Source organism: Narcine bancroftii, chromosome 12 (assembly GCF_036971445.1).
Source record: "Narcine bancroftii isolate sNarBan1 chromosome 12, sNarBan1.hap1, whole genome shotgun sequence".
Taxonomy (NCBI): domain Eukaryota; kingdom Metazoa; phylum Chordata; class Chondrichthyes; order Torpediniformes; family Narcinidae; genus Narcine; species Narcine bancroftii.
In genome coordinates, this window is record NC_091480.1 from 95,227,900 (window position 1) to 95,251,688 (window position 23,789).

At 42.1% G+C, this 23,789-nt stretch overlaps 1 protein-coding gene across 1 annotated transcript in view; it reads right to left on the minus strand.

Annotated features, from left to right (window-relative positions):
* scn4aa (sodium channel, voltage-gated, type IV, alpha, a) overlaps nt 1-23,789 on the minus strand; it is a 159,670-nt gene that overhangs the window by 80,178 nt on the left and 55,703 nt on the right. The window contains exons 2-6 of the mRNA XM_069904854.1: nt 22,285-22,599; nt 13,652-13,770; nt 12,727-12,816; nt 7,024-7,152; nt 605-696 (exon numbers count right to left, since the gene is read on the minus strand). Coding sequence (XP_069760955.1) covers nt 605-696; nt 7,024-7,152; nt 12,727-12,816; nt 13,652-13,770; nt 22,285-22,545 — 691 coding nt within the window. The 5' untranslated portion in view covers nt 22,546-22,599. The remainder of the gene's footprint in view (nt 1-604; nt 697-7,023; nt 7,153-12,726; nt 12,817-13,651; nt 13,771-22,284; nt 22,600-23,789) is intronic.

Below are 23,789 nucleotides of genomic sequence, written 5' to 3' on the forward strand. Positions count from 1 at the left end.
GAAACAGGCCTGTCATTTCAGTCCAGAACCAGCATTCTACTTCCCAGTGATTTTCAGCATCTTTTAAAACCAAAGTTCTAATTGGCCATTAGATGGCAGTCTCACAATCAGATAGTTGGAGGGGATATAGAATTACTGACATGAAATCCTCTTCCGAGACGCGACATATTGTTAGGGCTGTGCGGTTGGAATTTCACTGTGCACCTGTCAGAGCATTACTTCCAAAGGGATGCTGACAGTTGAAGCTGAAATGAGAGGAATTCCATTCCCCAGGATTAACATCTCTCTCTTTCTCTCTCTCTCTCTCTCTGGCTGGCTCAAATGAACCCTGCGTAATTGTTTTTATTCATGTTGCAGTAGATGTTTGTCTTCACGAGTATTCAAGGCGTTTTAAGTTTTTTTTTATCCTCTCATTCACTTCTCTGCTAAGGAGAGAATGACAAGGAAGGATGTAGTTTGGTCAATGTACATACTTAGGAGCCATATCATTTGAAGTGAATGATTTGATTCTAACTGGCACTGGCCTTCTGACCGTATGGTTCTGTCTCCAGTATGGTCAACAAAGAGGATGATCTGAGCCCACTGTTGGTTTGCCAGCACCTACCTGGAATAACTGTAATGGTTTTCAGCGCCCGCAAAACACGAAATGTTCTTAAAGCAGAGACATTACCCAAATCCACAAATTCAGTAACGTATCTAAATGAAAACAGCAGAGAGAACAACAAAGGTTAGTCAGAGCATGTAGTATCTTTAATAGGTATTTATATTATCACTGACAAATATTTGGCGTGACGGAACTTCCCATTCATTTTCCTAAAATGTCCTTCCATTCATAGGCAAAGTTAAACTACAAAATTATAAGAAAATAATACTTTTATTTCAAATTTGTGAAATTATGGAATGGAATTTTGGAATTGATATAAAGGTAATGGTCAGAATGGAACTGTTAGACTATTGATAATGAGTTTATTTGCCCATGGGACAATATAGTTAGTTTTGGGGCAGCACGGTTCACGTAGCGGTTATGCAACGACACCAGTGACCGAGGCTCGAATCTGGCGCTGTCTATAAGGAATTTGCATTCTGAGTGGGTTTCTCCGGTGCTCTAGTTTCCTCCCACCCTTCAAATCACACCGGGGTCGGGTCATAAGTTAATTTGTGTAATTGGGTGGCATGGGGTCATGGGCCAGAAATTGAAATCAAAATATTTTAATGGTGGTAACAAACAACCCAGATAAATTAGATGGCTGGCTTAATGAAGACAAAGGGAATGAGGAAGACCTGATGCTCAGATCATGCAGCTGTACACCTCCTTTATCAACACAAGCTGGCACAGGGGCAGGACTCCACCAACAACAAACCAAGCTAATGCAGGCCTCCCTCGATATGGCTAATGCGGGAAACCGAGATTAAGCTAAAGTACAAATTTTTTTTTTTTTTTTTGCCATTTCTGTTAAATGGTTGAAGAGGAGGGAAAACTACAAAACGTTTTCACAAAGGCTCAGAATATTTGTTGAAGGCTGGAAGAGAAAGAAGAAAGGAAACACAGTAAATGATCCTAAAGGACATCCAATACTGAGCTACAGAAAGTCTAACGTTCATGAAATGTCGCGTTAAGCTCCCTTTTGCACTGCATTCTGTTAAGGCCTCTCCTAAGTGGAAAGAACTGCACTGTGTTTGGCTTCAGTTGGCCACCAGCCACAATCTAGGAATAGATGCAGGAATGATTCGGTATAGATGAAGGAATGTCGCGACATCTAAGAAATGGACAGTGATGGCACCCGCATACTGAAAAAATGGGGGTTAAAAATATTAAGCCAAATTGCAGAGATGGTGAGAGACAAACCCATGATGAGATTTAAACATACACATGACGATTTTAGATTTCTGATGCAGGAACCAATGTAGTTTGGCAAAGAGAAGATGATACGACAAATCAATAGCCTACTAAATCGTCAAATAATATTCTTTGAATTGTACCTTCTGCTCATGCAGATTGTTAAAATGAACCAATTCAAAATGCAACATGCAAATGCCTGGTTTAGATTAGATTCAACTTTACTGTCATTGTGCCAAGTAAAATACAAAGGCAATGAAATACAATTAGCATCCAACCAGAAGTTATAAAACATTGCTATATATAAGTAACTACGTGCAAATAAAAATAAGGACATTCAGCAAGCAAACAATTCTAAAAGTACTGACAGTACAATGCGAGTGCAGGACCACTCAGGGCAGGGACTTAAGGTTCAGAAGGGTCGCAGCCTCGGTGTGAAAAGCTCTTCTTGGGTCTGCCAGTTCGAGAGCGAAAGCTCCTGTAGCGCCTACCGGATGGGAGAAGAGTAAAAAACCCATAGTTAGGGTGAGATGCATCCTTGCTGATGCTCTTCACCCTGCCCAGTCTGCGTGCCTGATAGATTCGCTCAATGGTGGGCAATTACATGCCGATAATCTACTGGGCAGTTTTCACCACACGCTGAAGTGCTATGCGATCCAATACGAGAAAATTACCATACACCACTGAGATGCCGTGGGTAAGTATTCTCTCCATGGTACAGCGGTAAAAATCCATCAGTATCCTGGGACAGAGGTGTACTTTCTTCATGGTCCGCAGGAAATAAAGGCGTTGTTGCACCTTTTTGATCAGGATCAGGGACCAGATGAGATCATTGGTTTAATTGCAATTCCAGTTTTCGTTTTAAAAAAAAAGTATCTGCAGCTGCAATCACAAACGTGAGCTCACACTAAAGGCAAGGTTGGTCGAAATAGGGACAGTATATTCTGAGCATGTTTGCTAAATATTTAATGAGGGAAGACCCCCATGTGTGATTCCCAGTCTCAGCAGAGATCCTTGCAGGCTCATTCTCAGGAGCCACAATCTAACCATGAATGGGAAAAGGAATGAGGAGTGGACTTGATAGAAATAAATAAATCAATGAATATCAAGGATAAATTAATTCTGGTGTAACAATGCACAGCAAGCCAAGATACAAAAGTAGGGAGGCACTTGTGTCAAACATGTTGAGTTGCAATGAGTGACTCTTTAGCACAAATCCTTTCAAGACATTGTGGAGTGGAAATATATATATATTTTTTTTTAAACAGAGATTACATAGTTTTGCATTCATTGTCTGGATTAAATGTCAAACAAATGAATCAACCCTGTTACCTTTCCTACTTGCAACATAGACCTGGATCACAACTATTTCAAGATAGAAAGTCTAATATTGAGAACTCAAGTGGGGATATGGGCAGATGAATGCATGTCCTGTCTCTGTGCTCATATCATCTGCAATGCCATTTTTAAATATGATTATTTAATCCAAAAATAATTGTCAGTTTGACAGCAATCCAAATGCCTGGTTGGGAGGAAGTTATAAAATTGATGACGTTTCACAAAAAAAAAACCCTCTTAGAAATAGAAATCAGTTCTGTTAATAAAATAGGAAATCAGGAATGTTAATGAGAAACTTTATGTTATCATGTGAGTGTCAGGAAAGATGTCCCTGCTCATGTTTGTGTCAATCAATCATCCTTTAAGTCTGTACTTTTTAAAAAAATGTTTCTGGCATGGCATTGCCATTTTAATTTAGACACAGTACAGTAGTAGGCCCTTTCGGCCCACAAGCCTGTACCACCCAATTGACCCACAACACCCGGTATGTTTTGAATGGTGAGAGGAAACTGAAGCCCCCAGAAGAAACCCACACAGGGAGAATGTACAAATTTCCTTATGGACAGCACAGGATTCAAACCCAGGTCCTAATCCATGGCCCTATTATGGCAGGAGATTTCAGCTCTTTGATGGCATATGTCTTGCTTGGGAGTTGTACATGCTGAACTCATTCAAATAGCGAACAATTTGGAAGAGCATTTGCAGAAAGCCACCATATCAAAGCTGTCTTTTCAATCAGTGTGCCATGCTGACCTGAAGTAACAGTTGGTAAAGTGGAGCACTTGGCTCAAACTAACACCATCACTTAACTGTACAGGGATGATCAAACATTCAGCAGTAGTAAGTGCCCCAAGAGCATTGTTTAAAGGGATAAATAATGATTCACTGCTTACTTGTTGACTGATTGTTTCCTGGCTTTGGCTACATGAGTTGGGTTCCAGAGGACTTTGCCTTGACATTAAGCAGCTGTTCCCAGACTTAAGGCAAAAATAAGTTCTGAACTCCCCTTACTGTCCGGGATGACTGGAAGAATTGACAGCTAATGCACAGAACAGATCAAGATGCTAGAAGAGGGAGGAGAAGGAAGGGAGGGAGAAGGTGCCTTGGTAGACAGCCTTTGCCCACCCCACCTCCCATCTTTTCCACCTGAAACCCACAGGCACCAATACATCAGCAAAGTAAGGAAGAGTTTGCAGCTTAAGGTCGTGCACTCTGAAATACGCGACCTATTCCAGCCCAATTACAAGCTTAGACAAGAGCAAAGACCATCTGCCAGTGGTTGTTAAGTTCATGGTTGTTATAAAAATAAGTGCTGGAGAAGGCCATTTAGCCCCATGAGCCTGCTCCACCATGCAAAAATCATAGAACATTACTGTACAGTATAAGCAATTTGGCCCACAAGGTTGTGCTGACCTACATAAACTTACTCAAAGCACTAAACCTTCCCTACTCATATCCCTCTATTTTCTTTCATCCGTATGCATGTCCAAAAGTCTTTTAAATGTCCCCATTGTACCAGATTCCACCACCACCCCAGAAACACACTCCTGGCACCCACTACTCTCTATGTTTTAAAAAAAAAACCTACCCCTGACGTCTTCCCTAAACCTTTCTCCCTTCACTTTGTACATATGTCCTCTGGTGTTTGCCCCAGGAAAAAGGTGTCGGATGTCCACTCTGTCTCTGCCTCTCATAATCTTGTAGGCTTCTATTAAGTCACCTCTCATCCCTCTTTGCTCCAAAGAGGAAAAAAAAACGTAGATCTATTAACCTGGCCTCAGGAGACACGATCTCCAATCCAGGCAACATCCTGGTAAATCTCCTCTGCACCCTCTCCATTGCTTCCACATCCTTTTTGTAATTTTCCACATCCTTTTTGTAATTCAATCATCAAACTGAACACAATATTTTAAGTATTATCTAAGCAGAATTTTATAGCTGTAGCATTACTTCTCGACTCATGGACTCAATCCCCCGACTAATGAAGGCCAACAAACCACGAGCCTTCTTAACTATCCTGCGCAGCAACCTTGAACCTCAAGATCCCTCTATTCTTCCACATTGTTAAGAATCCTGCCATTAACCATGTACTTAAGCCTTTGATGACCTTCCAAAATGTGTCACTTTACACTTACCCAGATTGAACTCCATCTATCACTCATTCACCCAACTTTGCATCCTGTCTATATCCCTGTTGTAACCTATGACAACCTTCTACGCTATCAACAGCACATCCAACCTTTGTGTCATCCTTCTACTTCTTCATCCAGGTCATTTATAAAAATTTCAAAGAGCAGGTGTCCCAGAACAGATCCCCACAGAAGTCCGCTAGTCACCAAAAATATGTTCCACCCACTACTTCCTCTGCTTTCTGCAGGCAAGGTTTCCTGGATTACTTGCATCATGAATGATCTACCATGGGGGACTTTGTCAAATGCCTTATTAAAATCCATTTACACTGCTTCTACTGCCTGAGCTACATCATTTTGTTTTGTTATCTCTTCAAAAAACTCATTTAGGCTTATGAGGCACAACCTAGCCCTCACCCTTCCTGTTTCTGACTTCAACCCACATTGACTCAGTAGATAATCCCTCGACAATGTCTTCCTTTTATGCAGCTTATGATACCATCCCTGACTACTTCCCCCCGCTCCTCATCTTTTTTTGATTTTATTTCCTATGTGCTATATGTGGATTGTGGAGGAACACGTGGCCTCCTTGTTTGGAACATTATGGATTGCAGAGGATCACGTGACCTCCCTGTCTGAAACCTCGTGGGAAGTCACATCACCTGCAGGTCAAGGTTGGACTCTGGCCACCCATTGGGGCACACCTTACCATTGGCTCATTTAAATGATTCAGCATCGTCATTGGTAGGTGCCCTTCTCAGAACACTATAAACATCAACACAGACCACATTTCTCTCTCTTTGCCTCTTGGTCCAACTCCCAGACATAGCTCCATGCCAGGTTGCTACCAAGTCACAAGTAAGGTGTACACTACACGTAGTTGAGCCACAGTACTGTGACAAATCAGAGCTTGCAGAGAACCGCACCCTCGTTGGTACAAGGAATTGGGAGTGTGTTTGGAAGTCCCTCTCTGTGAAGTGTGTGCATGTGCAGGAGAGCGTGTTAGAGGAAGCAGCTACAGGTATCAGAGTCCCTTCCGCTCGATGTGTCTGCTTGCACCATTATAATTTTTGTTTCATACCATGTAGAAGATAGGCAGCCATTGGTATTGGAGTCTAACCTGGTTCTGATGTGAATATCTATATAGCTATTAAGTAGTAGAATAATTAAGTATAATTTGAGATCTTCCCCTCTTTGCTTCCCATGCATTTTCATAAAGTTACCTTTGATTGTAACTCTTGTGTCCAGACACATCTCTCTGTGAACCTGATAGGATAGTGTATTGGGAAACTATTCCTTTTCAAACATCTAAACCCCAGTACCTGCATCAGTCAATCAATTTGTTCACTGGCTGATCATGCAACTTCAGTACCTTATTTCTGCTTTCTCTCTATAGCCTTTGATCCCTTAGCCAAAAGCACCACATCCAACATTCTTCCTGCATCGAATCGGTCTAATGCTGTCAGACTTTTATATGTCTCAATGAAATCCCCTTTCATTCTCCTCAATTCCATTGTGTATAACCTGAGTCTCTCCAGTCTTCATACGTCAGTCCTGCCCACCCAGGAATCAATCTAGTGAAGTTTTACTGCACTCCCTCATGGAAAGAATGTCCTTCCTCAGACAGGAGACCATACTCAAGGTGTGGCCTCCAGCATGGTTCACATTGGTACAGAGCTTTGCAACTTATATCTGGCAATGAAAGCAATTCCTACTTACGCCATTGTAATGACACTAAAATCCAGCCAGTTCCAAGGGTCTCGGAGAAACGTGAAGGAATCAATGACAAATCCTCGGGCAAATATCTTTATCATTGATTCAAAAGTGTAGATCCCGGTGAATGTGTACCTGCCAATAAATAATTAAAGCAAGAAAATCAAAATATATAAGCTTGCTTCTCTGATGAACTAATGTCCAAAATGGAATAAATAAAGACATCTTTTAACAGGACATATTTTAGTGGGGGCTAAACAGGTTAACATCAGGACTGCAGAATGTATAATTTGCAATCAACATCATGCAACAAGGGAAGGATCTGCTGGCCCATCAAGTACCCACCTACCCTAATCCTTAATTGATGCCAGTTTATTCTTCCCTCATTCCTGAAAACACCTCTCAAATTCTACCACTCGCCTACACACTAGGGACAATTTGCAGTGACTAAATAATGTCATCACTTGCAAATCCTTGAGACGTGGGAGGAAGCAAAATTATCCTACAGACACAGGAAGAACATGCAAACTCCAGACAGATTACAACAAAGTTCAAGGTGTATGAGGAGAAATTAACTAGACTGGGTCTGTATTCAATTTAATGAGAGGGAATTGAAACTTAGGAAGGTCTTCAAATGGCTTGAGAGGCGAGATGATGCTTTACCCAGCTGAGGAGTCCAGAGTCACGAAGTCTTGTATAAGGGCTTGGTCTTTACAACTGAACTGAGGGGGCCATTTTTCCACCAGAGGGTGGTGAACTGCGGAGATTCAGTCATTATATTTGTTTAAAACAAAAACTGTTAGATCTCTCAGCAGAATAGGAATCGGGGATACAAGGATGGTGCAGGATAGAGAAAGAAAATCACCTATGATCCTGGTGAATGGCAGAGCAGGCCTGAAGGTCTGGATACCCTGGTCCTGCACCGATTTCTTATTATCTCAGTGGTCACTTACATTGTCTTTATTTGCTCCCTTTTCGTTGTTCGCTGTATTAAACGTGTGTGAGCGCTGGTCAGGGAATATCAATGGAAAAGTATTTGTTTAATGCACAAAGGAAATGGGGAAACTCAGCAGGCTACACAGCTTTCTTTATGGAAAAGATACATCACCAACATTTCATCAATGTACGAGAAACTGCAGGCACGTGCAGAGTGATGCACGGCTGCAAGAGTAAGCAGACACAAAATTTGAGGAAGACTGGCTTTATTCAGTTAAAAGCCTCTGCTACAGTGGTAGCTGTACTGGTGGCTCTGAGTGACTGGCTCGGGAGGGACCGGCTCAGGATTATATCCTGGGTGGTTGATTGACAGCCGGGTGGAGTTAGGTCTATTCAGGTCGGCTGATTGACGGCCAGCCAAGTGTGGTCTGCCCTCCGGTGATCTTCCTGCAGATACAGAGATCGCCCCCTGCAGTAGGATAGTGGTGTATCACCACATGCAGGAATAAAACTGGGGGGGGGGGGGGAAAGAGGGGTACACAGGCAAGAGGTCATAGGTACAAGGGCAGAAGCTGGGAAGTGATGTGATGGGGGAGGGTACAATCTGAACGGAGAGGGAAGGGGGTGGGGATCTGGAGGAAAGGAGACGGAGGATGGGGAAAGAGAGAGAGACAGGGGAGGGGTCCCACAGAAAAGTATTTGTACAGCTGTTTGATGTGTATTGACAGTTACTGAGATTGACATAGATGGACCAAGAGAAGGTAAAATGTGCCTCAGCTGTGATGCGATAGATTGCCTGGGCTCACACAGTGTGGCACTTGGCAAAGTACTAGACAGCTGGCAGTTCCAATGGAAAAATGCCTCAGTGATACATTTTGTGGAAAAAAAAAGTTGAGATGTCAGAAGACACTGGGCCAGAACAAATGACATATTTTAAATGAGGAGAACACAGAACATGAGTGTGAAAGTTGATCCTTGTCATTTTTCGAATAAAGTTAAGGACTTAAGTTTGTTGGTAAATGAGTAGACTGAAAAGAATAAAGTGACCGAAGACCTGTAATGCAACAATAAATATATTTAGAAGTATGATGGTATAATAGATGTAATACCAGAGTCATGCAAGTTGGGATAATTTGGAGTGGTGGCTCAAATCTCACAAGTGAATGTAGGCCATTTGAAACATAAGTTTCAAGAGAGGTGGCTCTAAAACCAATTTATTTTTGGGAAAACATATTCGATTCACTAATGACTTTTAAAGAAGGAAGTCTGCCATTCTGGCCCAACCCACATGAATACAGATAACAATGTGCTTTATTTTCTGACCATTCAATTGTGAATATTTAAGACAAGAATAAAATTGGAAAGATGACCTGACATTGACCTTGGTTTTCCATAAGGTATTCTATGAAAACAAAGGGACCGCCAGCTAGTCAATCTTGCACAATCTCGGGATCCTTGCCAATCTGAGCCCACGTACACTCTTGTCGAGCAACATCCTGATGCCATTTAATTTGCAGAGTCTCTGTTTTTTTTAAAAAAAATTAGCAGCCCTGAGATTGTTCACACGAGGATTAAGGATATGTTAGGACACAGAAAGGCGGCCACTCTGGAAATTACATTTATGCCACTCAAAGATTCTTCCTCAGATGTGATTCCTGGCCACTACTTTGAGACAAAGAAGTAGTTCAATTCTTCATGAAACAAGCCTCGACTCTTTCTCCGTTTGATAAGTGACGAGTAATTTTTGGTCTCGAACATTAATGTTGAAATCCTATGTGTTTTTTTTTTAAATGAACCATATAGAAGACGAAGGAGGACCCCATGTGCCTGCATCTCCATGTAATTTGACCATGGCTCATATGACCTCAGTCCTGGTTTCTCTTTGTATCCCTTGATCCATAGAACGATGGAACTAGCACAGACTTTGGCCCTTCTAGTCTGTGCCAAATTATTATTCTGCCTGGCCTCGCTGACCTGCCCCCATTCCATATCTCACTCCCACCAATGTACCTGTCCAAACTTTTCTTCGATATCAAAATGAAGCCTGCACTCACTACTTTCAGCTGCCAGTTTGTTTCATACTCCAATCATTCTCTGCATGAAGAAATTTCCCTGCATATTTCCCCTTTCACCCTTAATCCACATCATCTAGTTTATATTTCACCTAACCTCAGTGGAAAAAGCTTACCTGCATTTACTCCATCTATACCCTTTATAAATTTGTGTACCTCTATCAAATCTATCCCCATTCTTCAACATTCCAGGGAATAACCTAACCCGGTGTTTCGCAACCTTTTTTTTTCCCCATTCACCTACCACCTTAAGTAATCCCTGACTAACCACAGAGCACCTATAGGATTCTATGCCATAGCTGCCCTGTGGTTAGTCAGGGATTATTTAACGTGGTACGTGATGGGGAGGGGGGGGAGGAGATGGGGAAAGTTGAGAACCCCTGCTCTAACCTGTTTAATCTTTCCCTTTAACTCAGTTTCTCAAATCTTGACAACATCCCTTTAGCCTTAAGGGTCCACATCCAACACTCTTTTTGAATAGATCTAATGAACTGGCCTCAACAATTTTCTGTCGCAGGGAAATCCTCAAATTCACCACTCTCTGATTCAAAAGGTTTCTCCACATCTTACTCCTGTTATGACATCCTTTATCCTTAGACTGTGACCTCCTCAACGTCAGGAATATTTTTCCTGCATTTAGTCACGTCAGAATCTTGAATGTCTGATTGAGAGCCCCTTTCATTCTTCAACAGTCCAACGAGTATAACCCTAGTCTATTCAATCTTTCTTCATACGTCAGTCCTACCATCCTAGGAATCAGTAGTGTTAACCTTCACTTCACCCTTTCAATCATAATAATGTCCTTCCTCAGATTAGGAGAACAAAATTGCATGCAATACTGAGGGTGTGGCCTCATGAGCCCCTAAGCAACTGCTGTAAGACGTCCCTGCTTCTGTTTTCAAAATCTCTCACAACAACGGCCAACATTCTTCACCGCCTACTGTACCCGCCTTCCAACCTTCAGTGATGGATGCACCATGATCCCCAAGTCTTTGGCCCCTCCCCTTTTCTTAATTTCTCACTAAAATGAATAACCTCGCACTTACCCACATTATTTGCCATACATCTCCCCACTCTCCTAATCTGTCCAGGCCAACCTGCAGCTACTTAGAATCTTCCTCACATCTTATATTGGCAGCCGGCTAAGTGTCCTCTGTAAATTTAGAGATATTACATACAATTCTTTTCTAAATCATAAAAATAGCTGGGGTCCATGCACTGAATCTTGTCATACCCCACAACTAACTTACTGCCAATCAATCATTGTTAATCTCTGCTTCATGTCTGTCAACCAGTTTTCCATCCACATCAGTACATTACTTCCTAGATCACGATGTCTAATTTTGCACAGCCATTTCTTTTGTGGGAAATCAAAAGTGATTTAAAGGACCAAATACCCCACATCAATTGGTTTGCTGTTATCCACTCTACTGGTTACGACCTCAGAAAATTCTTGAAGAGTTGTAGAGTATGATTTCCATTTCATAAATCCATGCTGACTTGCATGAATCGTGACACTCCTCTCCAAACGCACACTAATTATATCTCTAATAATTGACTCCAACATTTACCTCACCCCCCCCCCCCACCCCCCAGCACTGAAGTCAGGCTAACTGGTCTATAATTCCATAATTTTTCTTTCTCCCTCCTCTCTTAAGAAGTGGTGTCACTTTAGCAACCGCCCAATCCAAAGGAACTGATGCAGAGCGTAGAGCAATGGTTCTCATCCTTGTTCAGTCTAAGGCCCACCTGACTTCTGGCCTAACATGCCATGGTCCACTGTGAGCAATGACTGAGCAATATTTTCAAGTCAAATGTAGCCCTGTAAGGAACACATCTTTATCCAATTTAAAGCATTTGATTTAAGAACGTTAAAGACCCAGATGGAAACGCACTGTGGTCATTGTAGAGGATGCTGGAAGATAATCACTAATGCGTCCATTATGTCCAGAACCACCTCGTGCAGTATTTTGGGATGGACACCATCAGGCCCAGTACATTTATTGACATTCCACGTCATCAATTTACCTGACAAAATTTCACACCCGATAACAACTTCCTTGCGTGCACAAGGTATAATTATGTTTAATATGGTGAATCTTTTAATAAAATACTAGATTCATTCTTGTGATACAATTCCCTATTTGGGCCTCTGAAACCAACAGGATGAAGACACTCCCACACATATGCTGTGAAATAACATACGACGGTCTATCTTTTAAAAATTCTACATGCCACAGGGGATGGGTGCCAATGGCAAGTAACATCAGAAAGCCTTGCTTCAGCTATGAAGTCCTACAGCACAGAAATAGGTCCTTCGGCCTGCTAATTACTAATCATCAATTCCTGCCAATCCTAAACTAATTCTATTTTATTCCCCCATATTCCCATCAACACTCCCCGTATTCTACCTCACCTACCTAAACACCAGGTGCAATTTACAACAGGCAATGAACCTCAATGCATTTGGGACGCGTGAGGAAACTAGAGAAGGCGAAAGAAATCCACTTCGAGTCAGGGTAAATGTGCAAACTCCACAAAGACGAGGCAAGAGGTCAGATCACTGGAGTGTTGAGGCAAAAGCTCTGTTAGTCAGTATTTCACAATCCTTCTACATTACTGAACAAAGTCGTTTTCACCAACACCAGTGAAAAGTATTTCCCAAGAGAAGAAAAAGAGGAAAACAAATTTAAAAACTTACTCTACATTTTTAGTCCAAGGTGCGGGGTCACTCATTGTCATGAAGACGCAGTTTGTTAAAATGGTAAACATGATAAACAAGCTAAATAATTTGCAGAACAGTGTTAAGGAAAAGGAAACCTTGATGAACAAATCCTGATGCACCCCAACTCCTGTAACTCGTAACAAGAGTTAATGTTACAATGAGCTAAACATTGCCAAGTACACCTGCATTTCTCTTAACATAAAGGAAAGGAACCCTACAACCTTGTCAAACAACAAATAGATTTGATTGATGGACATTCATTCTATGTTGTGTTAATGCATCCAAGTTTTTTGTCTTCTAAAAGCTATTCCACGGGGCTGCAGTTTATCCCATTTGATTTTATGACGTGGATCATCACTTATTTCAAATTGTAATTTTAGTTTTTAAAGTTTAGATATAGAGCCTTTTTGGCCTGTGCCACCCAATTACACCCAGTTGACCTACATCCCCGGTAGGTTTTTGAATGGCGGGAGGATACCAGATATCCCGGGGAAAACTCACACAGATACCTGGAGAACGTACCAACTCCTTGCAGACAGCACAAGGTTGGAACCCTGGTCCTAACTGCTGGCGCTCTAACGGTGCTGCGCTGACCTCGCCGCCCCGCAAGTTTAATTCCAATTTTCGAGCCGCGTTCAACTGGAAGATTTACAAGTTAAACAAGTCCAGCGCTTTTTTGTGTCGAACAAGATTCACAAGGAGACATGGATATATTTAGACACACATACCGAATGGCAACAGGCCCTTCCAGCCTACAACCCCATGCCCCAATTAACCTACAATCCCCATATGTTTTGTAAGGTGGGAAGAAACTGGAAGACCCAGAGTAAACCCACGCAGACATGGGGAGAATGTACAAACTGCGTAGGATTTTTTCAGTAACATAAGAGAGAAAGGATATGAATGAATTAGAACTTTAATGGCAATTCTCCTTAGAAGGTGAAAGGGACTTAGCAGGTAGATTGCAGGTGTTGTTGAGAATCTAAAGATGGTCTTCCCCTTGTTTAGGACGATGAATGTCTGAAACAGAAGATAAAACACAGGTTATTCGCAACATGTGTGATGGTGGAACTGGTGAAGGTTACATCTCCTCTGCCTGAACTTACTGAACTGGAGGTTTGCTGCCGTTGACATTTACCTGTTTCAGGTAGAAAGCAACGGGTCAAAAGGCAACACCTCAGAACATGAGCATTCTTGCCTTGATGCAACCTACACGTCACCACAGTTGAGGGTCAGAATAATTTTCAGTTTACAAGTGAAGATTTCAAGTGAAGATTAGATTTGTCCCGGTAACTCATTGCTTACATTGAACAGATACAGGCCACACTGTATGTTTATAAAAGGACTTTGGATACCAATTTTCATTCATTACAGGGAGAAGAGCTGGCAACAACTTGAGGAATGCCTGAAACTGCATCTATCAGATATTTCATCAGCGACTTCTGATTGTTCAATAAACGGATGACTGACTGGTAAAAAAATACCCTTCTGCTCGTCCACCCTTCCCTCGCCCTCCTCTCGTCGCCCTGCAACGACACCATCATTGTATGATTAAACAGAAAATTCAGGAAATGGTCATTAGTTCAGGCAAGGTCTGTGGAAAGGGAAATATCACAGCTCAGCAATCTCTCATTGGAAAGTGCATGTTTTAAGGTGCGGGGCAGAGGGAGAGAATGAAAATGCATTTGTGAAGGAGATGCTGGAAAGGTTGAATGACAAAGAACAATGAGGAGATCAGTCTTTTTCAATACAAAAAGTCTCCTTGCATCTTAGATCTTCTGACTCAGAGTCCAACATAGCAACATGCTTCAAGACTGGCTTATTTCTGAGCAGCAAATTTATGAAAATTTACAAATTAGTTGAAAATCAACAAATGCAAATCTAAAATATTGCTTTCAGTTAAATCACAAGAGCTATTCTCAAAATAACGAAAGCGTTGTTGAGACAGCTGTGTCAGGACAAAGAACAATGATTCTCGAGACATGATCTCTCATGAACCAAGCCATGCTGACTACAATCAGTCCCTGACTATCCAAATGCTGGTAGATGCTGTCCCTCAGAAATTCCTTCAGCAATTTTCCAGCTTGTAATTGCTTGGCTTGTCTTTGCGGCCCTTTTTAAATAACGGCGCAGCATTAGCCACCCCTCCAGTCTTCAAGCACTTCACCGAAGATGGTGTAAATATCTCAGCAAGAGCAGGCACAATTCCCTCCTTCCTTCGTTTCCCCAATAAGGTGTGAGGAGATACTTCATCGGGCCTTTTTAATATGCCCTAAGGCTGCTAAGACCACCCCCTCGTACAACACGTCTCCCCATATCCGAAATTCGGTGAACTGAAAATTTCATTTATCTGAACAATTTTTTGACAGTGACATGACGTCGCAAGTTGAAAAAGTAATTTTCACCCAACGTTTCTAGTATTTGTTGATGCGTTTATCTTATTTTATAAGCAGAGATCAGTTTTTTTCAAAGTTAGAATTAAACATTATTTCATGGTTGAAAAGTCTTCTGCTTTTTTTTTATTGTTTAACCACTGATACAAGTATTGTGCGGATGCCACTGGGCTGCTTTAAAGCCATTATTTGGATATCCAAAAAATCTAGTTAACCAAAAAATGTCCGGTCCCAAGATTTTCAGATATGGGGAAACGTACTGTCTGACACATTTCCTCAATTCTTTGGCTTCCCTGCAGTAAAAACTGATGAGAAACATTCATTCAAAACCCAATCCATCTCCTGTGCCTTCACTCAAAGATCTTTAATGGGATCAAATCTCTTCCAACCCAACCTTTCTCTTAATATACCCGTGGAATTTACCTTTAATCCCTCCCACTAGCTCCATTTCAGGTGACCTTTTTGTCCTGCTTTCACTTCTTAAGAATACTCCAGCGATTTTCTTTTGATCTAGACTTCTGTAATGGCAGCCCTGCCACTGGCGCCGACCCACAGAGAGCGAGGAGAGGAAACACACCGCTCCTCCGCAGGGTTCAACCACCCACGCTGACTGCCATCGACACTGTACAGGCTTCAAATGGCCTGTTAGAGGAGCCAAATGGTGTTTTTTTTTAAATCCTGCGACCGCCGGTTCTGGGCCCAAGATGGCAGCGCCAGTGTTCAGCAGCGCCCTCAAGGGGTTTCAGAGAACTGGCGCAGGGTACCAGAAAACAGGGAAACTAGCCCCCACCACACCCCCCACCCCCCAACCGTTTGTGAAATAGAAGCAGAGGAAACTATCCACGGGTCAGTGACCACAGCGGCGGACCAGTGAGGGGCTCCGCGGCTGAAGAACACACAGGCAGTTGGCGATTTCTGCTGATGGCGAATCTGTCTGCCTTCTGCCCAGACTTAAACAAATTTTGTAAAATATTACATATTTTATTTCATGACAATAAAAGACTATTGAATCTTGGATCTTGCCTACTTCTTTTTCTTGGACCTGAGCCACAATATCCCTCTCCCGCCAGAGTTCCTCATGCACACCAACCTTGTTCTTCACCCTAACAGCTGTTTTCAGCCTTTTTCTTTCCACTTTAAGTAATCCCTCTGCCATCGGTGCTCTGTGATTGGTAAGGGATTGTTTGACGTGGTGTGTGAGTGGGAAGGGAAGGTTGAGAATCACTGCTCTAGACCCAATTGTTACTGAAATATTTTGCTTGCAAAAAATTGTCATTGGCCCATTTCCTTTGGAGTTCTGAAACCGTGCACATAACGAGTCAATGAGGGACGATTAAAACAGTGGTTTTCAAACTTTTTCTTTCCACCCACATCCCACCTTAAGCAATCCCTTACTAATCACAGTAAGATTGACAGTCTTGGAATTAACAGGTGGTTTTTCAGGAGTAATGGAAATTAACCTGGAAGGAAAGCTATTGTGTAAAAATGTCAAATGCTAGAGGTCACACTACAAAAGATGATAATTGCCACCAACATGATGCATTTTGGTAGAAGGAAAAAAAAGATAGACTATTATTTGGATAGGGAGAAAATTCAAATTTCAGAGATGCAAAGAGACTTGGGAGTATTCATGGAGGATACCCTAAAAGTTAACCTCCAGGTTGAGTCAATGGTGAAGAAGACAAATGTATCGTTAGCATTCACATCAAGAGGAATAAGGATATAAGAGCAGGGATGTGATGTTGAGGCTTTATAAGGACCTGGTGAGACCCCATGGTGTATATGGGCTACTGTTTGGGGCTCCTTATTTAAGAAAGGATGTGCCAGCATTGGAGAGGGTTCAGAGAAGATTCACAAGAATGATTCCTGGAATGAAGGGATAAACATATGAGGAATGTCTGTCAGCTCTTGGACTGTAATCCTAGAGCCTTGTAGAAGCAACTTGAATGTTGAAAAGCCTGCACAGAGCTGATGTGGCTGTTTTTCCTGTGGTACTGGAGTCTAGGACCAGAGGACACAAGTTCAGGATTGAAGGGCGCAAGATGCAGAGGAATTTCTTTAGCCAGAGAGTAGTGAACCTCTGGAATTAGCAACTAAGGGCAGCTGTGGAGGCCAAGTTGTTGGGTATATTTAAGCCAGAGATTGATGGGGTGTGAGGGCAATCTGGCTGAGACATCTGTCAACCCGTTGATTGCTAGGGATGATTCGGCTGATGTGGCTGGCCAGGCGGTGTCACCCTTCCCTCACAGCTCCATGTGTGTCCCTCCTGAAGTTCAGTGCTCAACACCCCCTAGAAGAGGATCACTCCGCCGGTCTAGGGTATTTGACGTAGCTACTCCCCTGCTAATCTAAACCTCAAAGACAGATATTGATTGGTATCTGAATAGTCAGGGTATTACACTTTATGGGGAAGATGCAGGGGAGTGGAGCTGAGTGGGAGAATGGATCAGCTTCATCATGGAATGCCGGAACAGACATGATAAGTCGAATGGCCTACTTCTGCACATATATCTTATGGCCTTATAGTTTTATGGTCTTTCCTTACAAGATAACCCCTTCATTCCTGGGATCAACCTATCAAGTGCAGTATTGGCAACTGTTTCCCTGTGCACTTGCACTCTGTCGACAATGGCCCTCCCTGGTTGGTTTCCCTTTCAACCTCACTATCCATTAGTATAGCACCTAATAATCCTCAGCCTCTCCACTGGCAGGATGAGGCCCAAGGCGAATTCACCTGGGTAGTCTACCCATTGTTGGAGGGAGGATTGAGTTTTCCAATTTTAGGGAAACCTCACTTTCCTCTTCCTATCCAACTCCAGCCCTTTCCCTTCATTCTTATCTCCTTTCCCACCCACCTCCCCCCCTCCACCTGCCAACCCTAAACCTGGCCCCATACCTTTTTTTTAATCCCCCTTCTCCTCCTGGTTTCACCTGATCTCACCTGTCCTTTACTTTTTCCCTGATGGGTTATATCACCACCTCTTTTATGTCTCTGATTCCAATACTGGTGGCCTTCATTCCAACATCACCCTCCACCACCTGCTTCCACCTTCACTTGCTTCTCTCTCTCTTCACTATCCCTCTGTCTCTAGCTCTCCACCCCTCTCCATTCACAGAGCAATTCTTTCTTCCCCTCCCCCCCCCCCCCCCCCAATCAATCACATGCCTTGTATCCCAACCTGAGTATCTCTGGCAGTCATGTTTTTCTTCCAGATTCCAATCCCTCCTATCTTCATTAACCTATCAACCTGAACTGCTTGAAATGCGATTACATTCCCCCTTAAGGTAAAAAGACCAAGAGTGTAAACAGAACTCCAGATATGGTCTCACCAATGCCCGGCAGTTGCACCAAGTCTTCTTTCTTATTGTACTCCATCCATTTTTGAATAAATAACAACAGATATCTTTGCCTTCCTCATCACTTCATGTTCTGCATGCTAATTCCAAGGAATTTAATTGGAGGACACCCAAATCCTGCTGCACTATAACATTCTGTAATCTCTTTAATTTTTAAACAATATGCTACTCTCCTGTTCTTCAGCACACAATTAGGCCATTGATCCCAATATATCCATGCTGACATATTTGCCATCTAAGCTAGTCCCATTTGCAAATGCTTGGGCAATTTTCCTCTCATCCTTTCCCATCCATGAATCTATTTAAATGCTTTTAAATGTTGTAATTGTGCAACTTCGTTTGGTGGTTTGTTCTACCTACCCACTGCCCTCCTAGGACCCTTTTAAATCTTTCCCCTCTCAGTTTCACTCTACACCCTCCTCCCTCACCAACATTCAGGGCCCAAAACAGTCCTTCCAAGAGAAGCAGTACTTCACTTGTGAATCTCTGGAAATTATCTACTGCATCCGGTGCTCCCATTGTGGCCTTCTCTACATTGGAGAGACTGGACGCAGGGAGATCACTTCACTGAGCACCATCGCTCTGTCCACATCAATGACAGGGACCATTTCCATTTTGCACCCCACTCCCCTGCTGTCTGTGGCCTCTTGCACTACCAAATTGGACAAGCAGATGGTATTAACATTAACTTCTCTGGTTTCTGCTGAACCACTCCCCATTCTCTCTCTCTCTCTCTCTCTCTCTCTCTCTCTCCATCTCCTTTCCTCTAGCTCTCCACCCCCTTCCTACTCAATTTACAGAGCAATACCCCCTCCCCCGTTTACTGGTGTGCCCTCCCTCGCTTATCCACCTATTGTTTGTGGGACCCTGCTCCTCCCCCCACCACCATTTTGTTCGGGCGTCTGTCTACATTTTTCTCATACCTTGATGAAGGGCTCAAGCCCGAAGCATTGGTTATGTATCTTTATTGTTGCTGTATCAAGTCCACTGTTTCTGCAATATCGTGTTTTTATTTTAAACCCTACACCCAACAGTTTTAGACTCCGCAACCTTGGAAGAAAAGGCTAAGACAAACCGTATTTATTTCTGAGCTGCTCAAACGACATTAGGTGCCCCTGCTCATTACACCAGACGCCATTACGACGCCAGGTGTCTAGGATCTTGTTATCCACCGTTCATGGGAGCAGTTTATGCAGAGCCAGGGGTGTTTTTGGAGACAGCCCCACTTTGAGCCTTATATGTTGATTAATTTTCTTCCAAATTAGAATTTCTTGTTTTAATATGGAGCTGCCTTTCTTTCCGGATAGCAACTTAGCAGTCCACTTGTAAATAAAGTAATTTTCTACCTTCTCCCCCACCTTGTGCAAATCAATTTGTGCCCAGGATGGTACACCTCACCCACTCAAAGAGTGAGGTACTGTATCGCGACTGGGCTGCCCAGTGATATTTCTTGAAGTCTGGCAAATGCAATCTGCCATTTCTGAAATCCCAAGCTAATTTCTCCATAGAAATCCTGGCCACCTCACTGTTCCTTAAACATCTTTGTACAAGAGAAAGCAATTTCTGAAAGAATCCCCGAGACAATGCCATGGGCAATGTCTGGAAGAGGTACTGCTATCTACAAATAAGTTATTTTCTAAGGGACAAACTTGGTCCAACTATGGCCCTACCAGTGTGCAGTGGCAGAGACCCTGATTCAAAAGTAAGTCTATTTTAGCAATGTATTTCTCACTTCAGGCAGGAGGGCCAAAACTAGGCCTTCACAAGTCAAGAACAGAGGTGGGAGTCAGACTTAGGAATAACAATTGACAAGTGGTGTTGGCCAGATTTGTGTCAGATCAGCATGACGCCAATCATTAATGAACAGTACAGGCTGGTGCAGTACAACTTTCTTTACCAGCTATATCTGAAATTGAACAGAACAAAATCAGAAATCTCAGGCCAATGCTTCAGATGTGACATTGTGACAGGAACTTCTGTGCAAGCAAACTGGACAATCTGTACCAAGGCAAGGCCCTTCTGACTGGACCTGGGCGAAGCCCTGGGGAAATTAATAGGCAAAGAATTCCCAGAGGACTCAGAGTTGTTTCTGCTGGGAAATATATGGATGTAAGACTTACAATAAAGCAAATTTCAAATCCAATTTGTAAGGTCGAATTGGAAGTGGCCAGAAAGTGCATAGCAGCTACCTGGAAGTCCAACTCCAGCTTGAGCATTGTACGCTGGAATGCAGCTATGCAGAGCTGTGTTCCCCTGGAGAAGATTACCTACAATCTCAGGAAAAAGCACAGTTCCTTCCTTAAAATTTGGAAATGTATCTAAGTTTCATGGGTCAACAGTGCCTCGCTGCCTAGCTCCATCCCATCCCAATCTGGGTCACAGACCGCCGGGGTGTAACGAATCCGCATATCCCTGGTTTATGTTTTTAACCTTTGCTGTGAGCATCTTGAACATTGCGTGTGATACGGGGGGAGGGAGGGGTAGGAAAAGGGCTCGGACTCAACAGTGAACCTTGTATAGAAATGGTGACTGTAAGTTTTGATAAGCATTGATCACTGTACGAGTTTGAGTTTGAAAATTGATAAATAAAATATTCAAAAGAAAGGCTATGACTATTTACACCTAGTAAAATGGATAATCTCTCATTTCCGACACAAATGCTCCTCCTGCCAGAATTATAGATGTCCAAACCAGAACATCTAAAAAAATGTTGATGTTTGTAGAACTGGAGATAACAGAGATAGGGAGGGTGGGTTCACTGAAGGAATGACATTCAAAGATAAGAATTTAAACATTCAGGTGCTTTTAAATTAACAGACAATATATAATTGGGAATAATGGGGAAATCGGAGGTAGGATTTTGTTTAAGGTAAAGATGGGCAGCATACATTTTGAATGATTTCAGGTTTACGGAGAATGTCAGTAGTGAGGGCAGGAGTAGATCAGGTTTAACATACATATGAGGAGATTCTCATTATCAGGCAGTTTGAGGTATTTGAGAACTTTACTGTGTTACAGAGGCAGGGTGTGTACAAACATCACAAAAATCATTATATCGTAGGCACCAATGTTTCAAAGTGATTACCTTTGTGAGATTTCAGGTGTCTAGGATCTTGTTACCCACCATCCATGGGAGCAGTTTTGCAGAGCCAGGGGTGTTTTTGGAGACAGCCCCAGTTTGAGCCTTATATGTTGAGATTAACATCACTGGCATTTTAGACGTTGAAAATTGAAGAGCTTGGAGGTTGTTTCTAAATTCATTTAAAATGTCTCAAAATCCACACTACTAAATCTTCAATTTAAACAGATATTATATTCTTGAAATGGAATTGTTGCTCTATAATTATTTCTGATTTCCAACAGATAAAAAGCTAAACATGTGTATTTAACACCACTAATAATCATAAACTAATATAGATTTAACCATGTCTAATTTTAATTTATTTCCTTATGCGTATCAAAGCTGAATTAATCTTATTGGTTATTGGTTATATATTTGGTTAAACCGTTTCAGAAATACAAAATGAACATCATTTGCAGCTAAATTAATAATATCCTTTTGAAGCAATATTGCCAGGCAGAAAATATCTCATTAACATTTTAATTTATTCTGGTTAAAAAAAATGCAAAATTATCACCGATAATTTCTAAAAGCAGAGAGAAAAAAACATTTTGTCGTTGCTTGCTTACTCGCTAATGATTCGCTGATACTATTCATTCATGGCCTGCACCCTTTCGAACATTATAGTCACAGTAGATGAAATAAATCTTCCTCGAGACTTACTCTCTTTGAACCATAGAAGGGATCCAGTTCCTCCAGAGGCTCTCCGATTAGTTCTGGAGGAATATCTCCATAAATAAATGGCAAGGATTTGCCAGCCTCAAGGTCACTTTTGGGTTGGAGTATCTGCTCTTCCTCTTCTACGACAAGCTTTGTTGCCTTTTCAGCTTTTTCCTTAGCAAGTCTTTGCTCAATTTCAGCCAGAGATTCTCTGGTGAATCGACGTAAACTGTCAGGCCCTGGATGTTTGAGGAAACACGCCATCTTCTCATTCTGTGACCCTTCGATTTGTGGCTCTCAATCTCCTCAGCAAAACAGCTGCATTACAAGAGGAATAAACAACATTTAAGGACAAATATGAAATGATGATTATAGTGGTGGAGGGAGTGCTGGGAAAATGAAGCTTTGAAACAAACTCCAACCACTGGCAAATTGGAGGAACAATGCCTGATATTGGGTCTGGGCACTCTCCAACCAGATGGCATTCATATCGAGTTCTCCAGTTTCCATCAGCACCCTCCCCCACCTCTCTCCTTCCCCATCCCTCTGCCTCCTTTTCTCCAGCTTTGCAATTACAGAGCTACCTCGCTCCCTCGATCAATTCTCAGCTTTTCTCCTTGCCTTCCTATCCATGGCCTCTCAGCTGTTGGCCTGTATTCTCCCCTCTGCCCCTTCTTCCCTCCAGCCCCCGCCTTTTTATTCAGGTGCCTGCCTGCTCTTTGTGCTACCTTGACAAAAGGCTCAGGCCTGAAATGTTGATTAGATACCTTTTCCATCTCTAGACTCTTGTGTGACCTGTTGAGTTTCTCCAGCACTTTTGTATATTTATAAAAAGAAAATAATGGTGTGTTTAAACAATCAAATGGACAATGGAGGTAAATTATTAGGAATTTAAAAATTTTAAATTATTTTTTATTTAATACTTCACCATGAACTACTTCATTAATATATACATTCATCATTAAAATATACACAGTGACATTTTTTCCCCTTTTCCCCTCACTCTCACCACCCCCATAACATAAAACAAAAGTTAAAAAAAAAGTAAAAATAAATAAACAATAAAAAAATACAAAAGGGAAAAGAAAAATCGTGTCGTCCTAAATTTTATATTTAAGTATTTTTGTATTTGAAGTTTACCATTTTAAGAGATGGAGGTCTGAAATCGGTGGTTTCTAGTATACTCTACGTATGGTTTCCAAATTTGTTCAAATAAAGTATATTTGTCTTTTAGATTGGAGGGGAGTTTTTTCTAATGGAATACACTTGTTCATATTGAAGAATATTCCAGTTACATGAATAGTCAAAACATGGAAACTGGAGGGTTAGGATGGGACCATAAAAGATGAGAGGACAAGGCGGCGAATGGAATGAGGATGAGCGTGTCCCAGTACAATTGCCCAGAGCCTCGGTGAGTACACGTGCACAGCTTTTCCTTCCGAAATCTATCATTGTGAGGGTGGGTGCAAAAAATGGTCATCAGATTGGTTCTTGAGGTGATAACAATG